The sequence below is a fragment of the Littorina saxatilis genome, linkage group LG17, assembly GCF_037325665.1.
Source record: "Littorina saxatilis isolate snail1 linkage group LG17, US_GU_Lsax_2.0, whole genome shotgun sequence".
In the NCBI taxonomy this organism is placed as follows: Eukaryota; Metazoa; Mollusca; class Gastropoda; order Littorinimorpha; family Littorinidae; genus Littorina; species Littorina saxatilis.
Genome location: NC_090261.1, coordinates 1,971,254 through 1,983,136, shown reverse-complemented (window position 1 = coordinate 1,983,136; position 11,883 = coordinate 1,971,254). Strand labels below are relative to the sequence as shown.

At 41.8% G+C, this 11,883-nt stretch overlaps 1 protein-coding gene across 1 annotated transcript in view; it reads right to left on the bottom strand.

Annotated features, from left to right (window-relative positions):
* Positions 1–7,503: 7,503 nt before the first annotated feature.
* Positions 7,504–11,883, bottom strand: part of LOC138953847 (transcriptional adapter 2-beta-like) — a 31,786-nt gene continuing 27,406 nt past the window's right edge. The window contains exon 17 of the mRNA XM_070325807.1: positions 7,504–9,143. Within this exon, the coding sequence (XP_070181908.1) occupies positions 9,021–9,143 (123 nt within the window). The 3' untranslated portion in view covers positions 7,504–9,020. The remainder of the gene's footprint in view (positions 9,144–11,883) is intronic.

Sequence of the window (11,883 nt, the reverse complement as noted above, 5' to 3'; positions counted from 1 at the left end):
TGAAAATTGTTCGCTCTTTACGGAGGGCACCTAGGATGTTCTCAATCGGTGAGTGTTTAAATGAAAGGGTGTTTGTACTGTGTGTAAAAGCCTGACCGTATCTGTGATGGTTTACGGGAGGCTTACTGTGCCTTTAAGTTAAGCAACAATACCTTTCACTTGCTGACGGTTACTAGCTTGACTTTCACACAAATGTTACTTGAACATCATGATACAAGCACCCCAAACTCAGAAAAGGTCTTCAGGGGAGGCAATTAGCTTGCAGCACGTCAAAGGGCAATTTACAGAAGTTGCTTCCCTTGTCCCAGGACTGAATGTTTACGATGTTTTAGGTACAGAAGGGATTGAAAGTTTTGTGCGACTTATACTGCGGGTTTTTAAATGCTATCATATCACGATTCAAATAGAAACGTTAAGGAGCCTTTGCAAGTTAGCACTGAATACTAAATCATACCATGTACTTTGCCAAATCTAAAAACTGCTTACTCATGAAAAGACCTGACGGGTTACAGAAAGAGCTAGCATCCCAAGAGTAACAACTGTCTCAAGAGCACATCAACTGGTGAAGAAACCCAAAGGTGAAGAGCGAACAAAAAACTAAATATCTGCAAGTTGTGAGTCGCCTTGAAAGCCCCCTGCGCCCAGCACACCTGTAAAGGGTCAGTCTGACATGCCAATTGTTGGACTACAGATTCTGCACAACCTGAAACCTCCTTTTTTCACACAGAGTGTCAGAAGGGGTCGGCCCGCTATTGCGCGAATCTTTAGGGTTAGGGTTTAGGGTTAGGGTTAGGGTTAGATTCGCGCAATAGCGGCCCCGCGCAATAGCGGACCCGCGCAATAGCGGCCCAGCCCCTGTCAGAATCACAAATGAGACTTTCTGGTTAAAGTATAACTACATGTACCATAATCATCAAGTCGGTTGTTTCTCTCACAAAGTGCACGTTTAAAAGTATGAAATTTCAATATATGAAATATTTTCCACAAGGAAAAGTATTGTAAGCCAACATAAACAGACTATAAGTCCTTGCAATTTAAGAATATGACTGAGGAAATTTCAAAGACCTTGAAATTTGACTATCTTTCTTTCTTCTTTCTTTATTTGGTGTCAATTAACGTCGTTTTCAACCGTTCAAGGTTATATCGCGACGAGGAAAGGGGGGAGATGGGATAGAGCCACTTGTTAATTGTTTCTTGTTCACAAAAGCACTAATCAAAAACTTGCTCCAGGGGCTTGCAACGTAGTACAATATATGACCTTACTGGGAGAATGCAAGTTTCCAGTACAAAGGACTTAACATTTCTTACATACTGCTTGACTAAAATCTTTACAAACATTGACTATATTCTATACAAGAAACACTTAACAAGGGTAAAAAGAGAAACAGAATCCGTTAGTCGCCTCTTACCACATGCTGGGGAGCATCGGTTAAATTCTTCCCCCTAACCGGCGGGGGGAGAAATATGACTAGGATCAATTTAACTGTTTATGTCTGGAAGTAATCAAACCCTCTAAGTATGTGAAGTTACAAAAGTATTTCTTCAAAAACATTTAAGAAAATTGTCATTTTCAATTGTTTTACCCCGAATATGACTGCTGTGGCCTTGAAATTTGACGAAGGGTAAACCAAATTTGTGTCTTCTTGGAAGAGTATCCAAGCCTACCATTTTGTGTAATTTGGAGACTCTTGACCTGGTCTACAGCCATGTGGCTAGACGGCTGGAGGGCCTAACACTGCTCATTATGAAGACTCGATTACTCAGGCTAGTCAAAAATCCTCACAATTTACAGAAATGTAAACAAAAAACAAATAACCTTAAAATATGCGTACTTTCTTTTCCTGTTGAGTAGTATAAACCATGGCAAACTCTATCATAGTCACGCATCCTTTGGACTGAGGACAAATGCAGCAAATGAAACACACACAGAAAACAAAACCACAACCATTCAACCAACACATGCACAAAACATTTGGTCCACATCAGTGAGAAAAGCCAGAGGAGGACTGAAGAAAGCAACACATGGAGTGACAGACAGACCTGTTGGATGGTACAGAGAGAGAGAGAGTGACAGACAGACCTGTTGGATGGTACAGAGAGAGAGAGAGTGACAGACAGACCTGTTGGATGGTACAGAGAGAGAGAGAGAGAGTGACAGACAGACCTGTTGGATGGTACAGAGAGAGAGAGTGACAGACAGACCTGTTGGATGGTACAGAGAGAGAGAGAGTGGAAAGAAAGAGAGGGAGGGAGGGAGGGAAACCGAAAGCAGAACCCAGAAAAAGGGGCAACATTTACTCTGCCAGTCTGCAGCTCCACTACACAAGGCGTAAGGCACTGCAGGCTTTGGAAAGCAAATGATCTGAGGTGGTTGACTGAGCGTAAAGCAAATGATCTGAGGTGGTTGACTGAGCGTAAAGCAAATGATGTGAGGTGGTTGACTGAGCGTAAAGCAAACAATAACTCAACCCTGATATACAATACACACCTATATCAGTAAACAGTTGGAAACACACTTTTTTCATCAGTCATTAAAAATACTTTATTGAGAATCACCAAAAAAACACACGCATCCACATGTTCACATGCTGCTATTGGTGGGATGTCAGCCGGGCTTCTACCAAAATAAACTCCAGACTGAATGCTTCTCGGCCAATTTAGAGGTACATGTACAATTATCTAGAGGGAGAAAAGCATGTCAAGACCTTGCAACTGAAGCAGATTTGTGATGCAATTCAATAGATTATACATGTACTCCAAAATTCGATTTATTCGAAAACGAACCGAGTGGTTGCATACTTTGATTGAAAAAGAAAGATTTTGTGTTGAAGCAAATTTCTACGTTAAATACCATTTTTCATCATGAATTAGACTCCACGAGTGGAATAAGGCGTCCAAAGTAGGGGAGGAGGAATAGTCAGTATGGAGTTTATTTGAGATAAACAAGGTCAGCTGACGTCCTACCCATAGCCGCATAACACACATTGACAAACATACAGTTCCCCTGTACATCATCCTCATCATCATATCCTGCTACCCTACACCCTACATCCTAACTGCTGAATGACACCCTCACACTTCAACTGCTCGCTTTCTTCACAACACTGTGGCATAGGATGATTATTGTTTCAAGAACTAGCAATTGCTGTTGATACAAACACTGGATAACACACATTTTAAAGTCCCCCTAACATCTTGTGTACAGAATACAGAGGGCAGTGTCTAGAAGAGAGAGGAGTTAGTTATTGCTTGTGTTACGCCCAGCTTCCCCTCAGGTTGTAGCTGCTACCCAGAAGCCACAGCCTGTTGTCAGGACATCAACGCACAGCATACTATGCATGCAGCATGACATACACCATTATATGCATGCAGCATGACATACACCATTATATGCATGCAGCATGACATACACCATTATATGCATGCAGCATGACATACACCATTATATGCATGCAGCATGACATACACCATTATATGCATGCAGCATGACATACACCATTATATGCATGCAGCATGACATACACCATTATATGCATGCAGCATGACATACACCATTATATGCATGCAGCATGACATACACCATTATATGCATGCAGCATGACATACACCAATTATATGCATGCAACACTCACACAATGAAGTAAGCAGACATAGAGCTACCATTCCAATGAAACAAATAGCAAGGGGATACAATACAAAATATAAAAAAAGTAACATCATGCAAGCAGTTATTTTCCTCACTGAATGCTTGCAATCCCCATGATCCTATGTCAGGAACAAGCTCTGCATGAAAGTGACTAAAGATTGTCATGTTGTAACAACAGATGTGCAGGTACAAGAAGACAGGGATCAGCAGTAAGGAACTCAACACAAGTTAGTCAACTATCAAAACTGTGTATTTGGAGGCAAGTCATGCAATGGGTGTATCAATTGTAGCAGGGAAACAGTTTCAATGTCAACAGGCACACATACACTTCCATGTCACAGGTCAAACCAAAACAACCAAATCAAAGTCAGTGAAATAATACACCTACATGCTTTCATTCGTAACTTTAGGATCATCAGCCATCATAAGCAATCTTAAGCCCTATGTAGCCCTATTTTTTGTTTGTTTGTTTGCTTAACGCCCAGCCGACCACGAAGGGCCATATCAGGGTGGTGCTGCTTTGACATATAACTTGCGCCACACACAAGACAGAAGTCGCAGCACAGGCTTCATGTCTCACCCAGTCACATTATTCTGACACCGGACAAACCAGTCCTAGCACTAACCCCATTATGCCAGACGCCAGACGGAGCAGCCACTAGATTGCCAATTTTAAAGTCTTTGGTATGACCCGGCCGGGGATCGAACCCACGACCTCCCGATCACGGGGTGGACGCCTTACCACTAGGCCAACCGTGCCGGTTGTGTAGCCCTATTAGTTTTATTGAAATGTGTGTGCAACATGGCAACTGGTTTTGTTTTTCTCTAATGTATCTGTCAATTCTCCGACCTCATAAGAATAAAACCTTCGTGGATGAAAACGACGTTAAACACCAAATAAAGAAAGAAAGAAATAAGGATAAAGTTAAAAAAAATCTAAACAACGAAGTGACTGTGGTAAGATGAACAAAGTTAAAAAACAAAGGAATACTGTACTCACCAATACAAGCACGAGACAAGACGGTAGAATAAAGTTGGTTGAAAACATGTGTTTCTGATTTATCACTTTAATTTTCTATCTGCAAATGTCAATCATTAACATGACATTATTTCTTTCTCACCAAAATCGCAAAGCATCCCAAATTTCCATTTTGTATCCAAAAAGAAATGTGCCAAAAAATGACTGACAGGGCCTTATCAGATTCTTAAATTAATACCAGCACTGCTGTTGATGTCTCCTACCCAGAAAGGAACAATGGTGTATGTGTGTCTTTGTCCTCGATACTGTTTATAGACACATAATAGCATCTGTGACACGGTTTATGGGCACACAATAACATCTGTGACATGGTTTATGGGCACACAATAACATCTGTGACACAGTTTATGGGCACACAATAACATCTGTGACAGGGTTTATGGGCACCATCTGTGACAGGGTTTATGGGCACCATCTGTGACAGGGTTTATGGGCACCATCTGTGACAGGGTTTATGGGCACCATCTGTGTTTACGGGCACCATCTGTGACAGGGTTTATGGGCACCATCTGTGACAGGGTTTATGGGCACCATCTGTAACAGGGTTTATGGGCACCATCTGTGACACGGTTTATGGGCACCATCTGTGACACGGTTTATGGGCACACAATCACCAAACCTGTGGGACACAATAGCATTAGCAAGGTTAACTTTGGATGCGATGGCATTCACAGGAATTCAACCAACAACCAATTTGGGTGCTGTGTTTTCCATATAATTATGAACTTGATTGTTTCAGAATAAGATACACCAACCTTGCTTGAATCAAATAACATGCACACAAAATTCCTTACCACCTCAAATGATCTGCTCAAAGCACTCAACTAAGATGAACCAGACGTTTTGTCGTCTTCCAAGTTAGCTGCATTACAAGAAGTTTGAAATGTATGAGGTTGTGAGTTGCACCAAGAACATGCAAAGTGACATGGGGGGGCTTCCTTCACCTAATGGAAATGTCAAGCTGGTTGATGGCACTTTGACAAATGGTGTGCATTGAGGGAGTTGGTAGCAGTCATTAACAGAACAGTGTTAACGTAAACAAAACAATAAGACGTGCATACAAACAGCAGCCACACTGAATGTCACTTGTCAGAACCAATGTTCAGACCCGATACAGCGCTACCTGCCATCAAAAAGAACTTAGCTGATCCATAGACCATTTTGGAAAATTACTCCGTGGGGATTGTCTGGGTTGTGAAAGAGTGAGTACCCTTGTTTTTTCTCGGGCAAACTTACGACACGTGGTTCCTGTACATTTGTACGAGACACACACCCTGGCCTATAAATATAATGTGACGTGGGAAATAATATCACATGGACAAACTATCCCACATGACATTACAGGCCAGCCACCAATGAGAGGGTACGTCTCACAAACCAACAGGAACCATGTGTGGCAAGTTGGTTCCAGAAAAAGCCAGGGTACTCACTATTTCACAACTCAGACAAACCCGTTATTTCCAGAATGTGTCAATTTAGGCCACAAGGTCTTCCATACTCCAGGGGACACAATCAGATTCGTAATTATGCACTTACAGTTCAAGATGCTTCCCAGCACGAATCAACTGAATGTTGAAAAGAGCTTTTACTATGCTTACTTGGACACATTAATATCATGATGGTACATGCAACATTCTGCTTTTCAACTGCATAAATAACTCTGAAATTGACTATTTCCCAAATAACTCTGAAATTGACTATTTCCCAAATAACTCTGAAATTGACTATTTCCCAAATAACTCTGAAATGGACTATTTCCCAAATAACTCTGAAATTGACTATTTCCCAAATAACTCTGAAATTGACTATTTCCCAAATAACTCTGAAATTGACTATTTCCCAAATAACTCTGAAATTGTCTATTTCCCAAATAACTCTGAAATTGACTATTTCCCAAATAACTCTGAAATGGACTATTTCCCAAATAACTCTGAAATTGACTATTTCCCAAATAACTCTGAAATGGACTATTTCCCAAATAACTCTGAAATGGACTATTTCCCAAATAACTCTGAAATTGACTATTTCCCAAATAACTCTGAAATGGACTATTTCCCAAATAACTCTGAAATTGACTATTTCCCAAATAACTCTGAAATTGACTATTTCCCAAATAACTCTGAAATTGACTATTTCCCAAATAACTCTGAAATGGACTATTTCCCAATTAACTCTGAAATGGACTATTTCCCAAATAACTCTGAAATGGACTATTTCCCAAATAACTCTGAAATTGACTATTTCCCAAATAACTCTGAAATGGACTATTTCCCAGATAACTCTGAAATGGACTATTTCCCAAATAACTCTGAAATTGACTATTTCCCAAATAACTCTGAAATGGACTATTTCCCAAATAACTCTGAAATGGACTATTTCCCAATTAACTCTGAAATGGACTATTTCCCAAATAACTCTGAAATGGACTATTTCCCAAATAACTCTGAAATTGACTATTTCCCAAATAACTCTGAAATGGACTATTTCCCAAATAACTCTGAAATTGACTATTTCCCAAATAACTCTGAAATGGACTATTTCCCAAATAACTCTGAAATTGACTATTTCCCAAATAACTCTGAAATTGACTATTTCCCAAATAACTCTGAAATGGACTATTTCCCAAATAACTCTGTTGGGTTTGTATGGGTTGTGAAAGAGTAAATACTCAAGTTGCTTTACCTCCAACAAACAACTTGACAATAGTCCTGTCCACGTGTTTCCCACACACCCCTCGCTACTGATTGGCCCCTCCAATATTCATCAGAGTATAAAGCAAGGGCATTCACTCTTTTACAACACATACACACCCCAAACATTTATTTTTGGAATTCGTCTTTTGCCGTTTAATTTCATAGGGCACACTCACACCATGACAAGTTGACACTGCAGACACAATCCCGTTTGACACCAGAGTCAGTGCCTTCAACATTAGTCATAATTAGTAGAACGTCATTAACAAGGGGAGAGAAACAAGAGAAAGTCAGGTAACCAATGTTGCATAACACTGTGCATTCACTTACATGTACATTGTACAAAGGTCAACATGATCACGCAAACAATCTCTTCCAACAGTTCTATGTACAAACGAATGTGATGTAAATAAATTATGAATATGAACAAAGAGAAACACACAACAGAGTTAAATAGAGAAGCTACTTACACAACCAGCAGGGTTCAGAATGATCGACAACAAGCCGCGGGATTCCACTCTCAACCCCACGTACACACAAGTGATGAATAGTAAAACATGGTATGACTTTGCACAAATTCACAATGTTTAATGCACAAGATCAGCTGCCAAATAGAACATTCCATAAACGAGTGTCTTGCGTCAAGTGATAGTTGGCATAGACAAAACGGTTCTTTGCACCCCTCCCCCCCATAGTTCAGGTTACATAGCTCCAGTAAGGAAACCCACTTCTTCCTGTACATGGTTTGGGTCATCATGATTAACTAGCTGCGTTTAACACCATCACCACCCCTCCCCATTGTTTGATTGCATAAGAGGGCCTGTAGACTGCGTCCTACACAAGCTAACAAAGCCTTCATCTCAGTGACTTCCAGACTCCCTGACACTATCCCCATATCTCAAGCACAGCTCATGCAATATCCATCTGATGAAGAAGCATTCCCTCTGTGGCAGTAAGTGTTGCATTCATTGCACAGATGCTGTGCCATCTTTAGCACTGGTACTATCCCTGCTCTACTGCAGCCTTTCACTCACACCATCCTGCTCTACTGCAGCCTTTCACTCACACCATCCTGCTCTACTGCAGCCTTTCACCCACATCATCCTGCTCTACTGCAGCCTTTCACTCACACCATCCTGCTCTACTGCAGCCTTTCACTCACACCATCCTGCTCTACTGCAGCCTTTCACTCACACCATCCTGCTCTACTGCAGCCTTTCACTCACACCATCCTGCTCTACTGCAGCCTTTCACTCACACCATCCTGCTCTACTGCAGCCTTTCACTCACACCATCCTGCTCTACTGCAGCCTTTCACTCACACCATCCTGCTCTACTGCAGCCTTTCACCCACACCACTTTGCTACATTCACCTTAAAAATACCATCTTATCACACGCACACTACACTCATAAAATGGCGTTCCAACTTGGTATAAAAATCTCACATCCCTCTTTCAAGGCGAAAATGGACATATGCACCTTTGGTGACACACTGCTTGCATCAAAATTCTCTCGCAACAACACCCTCTCATGCTTTTTGTCCATCATACAAGTCTTTAAAACACATGCACGCACACATGCACGAACGCACGCACACACACACACACATACACACACACAGACGGTGGCGACGAGTAAGGTTCACGTGACCCCTATCCAGCCGTTGTCAGAGAGGAAGCTCATGATGCGGCGGCGGTGCGTCTTGTCCATGCCGCTGGGGAAACGGATCTTGACCGGCACGCCCTGCCTGCGCTGCAAGTAGTCCTGCAACATGGAACACACCGTCATCACATCTCTCATTCAAACACAGAATAAAGCTTCATAAACAAAAAAGAATCACGAAAGGGTATAAATATGTGAGGGTCTAGCCAAAAACAATCATTAAAATTGTCCAATTTGTCATATTTTCAGCCACTGAATGGCTCTAGATAACCAAAGTCTATCAAAATGACAAAGTGTGAAGGTTAGCGGCATGTTGGACATGAGAGGGAGCTGTTAAGTAAGGAGACTGTAAGACAAGGAACAGCAAAGGGTCCATCAGATTGAACTGTAAGACAAGGAACAGCAAAGGGTCCATCAGATTGAACTGTAAGACAAGGAACAGCAAAGGGTCCATCAGATTGAACTGTAAGACAAGGAACAGCAAAGGGTCCATCAGATTGAACTGTAAGACAAGGAACAGCAAAGGGTCCATCAGATTGAACTGTAAGACAAGGAACAGCAAAGGGTCCATCAGATTGAACTGTAAGACAAGGAACAGCAAAGGGTCCATCAGATTGAACTGTAAGACAAGGAACAGCAAAGGGTCCACCAGATTGAACTGTAAGACAAGGAACAGCAAAGGGTCCACCAGATTGAACTGTAAGACAAGGAACAGCAAAGGGTCCATCAGATTGAACTGTAAGACAAGGAACAGCAAAGGGTCCACCAGATTGAACTGTAAGACAAGGAACAGCAAAGGGTCCATCAGATTGAACTGTAAGACAAGGAACAGCAAAGGGTCCATTAGATTGAACTGTAAGACAAGGAACAGCAAAGGGTCCATCAGATTGAACTGTAAGACAAGGAACAGCAAAGGGTCCATCAGATTGAACTGTAAGACAAGGAACAGCAAAGGGTCCATCAGATTGAACTGTAAGACAAGGAACAGCAAAGGGTCCATCAGATTGAACTGTAAGACAAGGAACAGCAAAGGGTCCATCAGATTGAACTGTAAGACAAGGAACAGCAAAGGGTCCATCAGATTGAAGTTCTGTAAGACAAGGAACAGCAAAGGGTCCATCAGATTGAACTGTAAGACAAGGAACAGCAAAGGGTCCATCAGATTGAACTGTAAGACAAGGAACAGCAAAGGGTCCATTAGATTGAACTGTAAGACAAGGAACAGCAAAGGGTCCATCAGATTGAACTGTAAGACAAGGAACAGCAAAGGGTCCATCAGATTGAACTGTAAGACAAGGAACAGCAAAGGGTCCATTAGATTGAACTGTAAGACAAGGAACAGCAAAGGGTCCATCAGATTGAACTGTAAGACAAGGAACAGCAAAGGGTCCATTAGATTGAACTGTAAGACAAGGAACAGCAAAGGGTCCATCAGATTGAACTGTAAGACAATGAACAGCAAAGGGTCCATCAGATTGAACTGTAAGACAAGGAACAGCAAAGGGTCCATTAGATTGAACTGTAAGACAAGGAACAGCAAAGGGTCCATCAGATTGAACTGTAAGACAAGGAACAGCAAAGGGTCCACCAGATTGAACTGTAAGACAAGGAACAGCAAAGGGTCCATTAGATTGAACTGTAAGACAAGGAACAGCAAAGGGTCCATTAGATTGAACTGTAAGACAAGGAACAGCAAAGGGTCCATCAGATTGAACTGTAAGACAAGGAACAGCAAAGGGTCCATCAGATTGAACTGTAAGACAAGGAACAGCAAAGGGTCCACCAGATTGAACTGTAAGACAAGGAACAGCAAAGGGTCCATCAGATTGAACTGTAAGACAAGGAACAGCAAAGGGTCCATCAGATTGAACTGTAAGACAAGGAACAGCAAAGGGTCCATCAGATTGAACTGTAAGACAAGGAACAGCAAAGGGTCCATCAGATTGAACTGTAAGACAAGGAACAGCAAAGGGTCCATCAGATTGAACTGTAAGACAAGGAACAGCAAAGGGTCCATTAGATTGAACTGTAAGACAAGGAACAGCAAAGGGTCCATCAGATTGAACTGTAAGACAAGGAACAGCAAAGGGTCCATCAGATTGAACTGTAAGACAAGGAACAGCAAAGGGTCCATCAGATTGAACTGTAAGACAAGGAACAGCAAAGGGTCCATTAGATTGAACTGTAAGACAAGGAACAGCAAAGGGTCCATCAGATTGAACTGTAAGACAAGGAACAGCAAAGGGTCCATCAGATTGAACTGTAAGACAAGGAACAGCAAAGGGTCCATCAGATTGAACTGTAAGACAAGGAACAGCAAAGGGTCCATCAGATTGAACTGTAAGACAAGGAACAGCAAAGGGTCCATTAGATTGAACTGTAAGACAAGGAACAGCAAAGGGTCCATCAGATTGAACTGTAAGACAAGGAACAGCAAAGGGTCCATTAGATTGAACTGTAAGACAAGGAACAGCAAAGGGTCCATTAGATTGAACTGTAAGACAAGGAACAGCAAAGGGTCCATCAGATTGAACTGTAAGACAAGGAACAGCAAAGGGTCCATTAGATTGAACTGTAAGACAAGGAACAGCAAAGGGTCCATCAGATTGAACTGTAAGACAAGGAACAGCAAAGGGTCCACCAGATTGAACTGTAAGACAAGGAACAGCAAAGGGTCCATTAGATTGAACTGTAAGACAAGGAACAGCAAAGGGTCCATTAGATTGAACTGTAAGACAAGGAACAGCAAAGGGTCCATCAGATTGAACTGTAAGACAAGGAACAGCAAAGGGTCCATCAGATTGAACTGTAAGACAAGGAACAGCAAAGGGTCCATCAGATT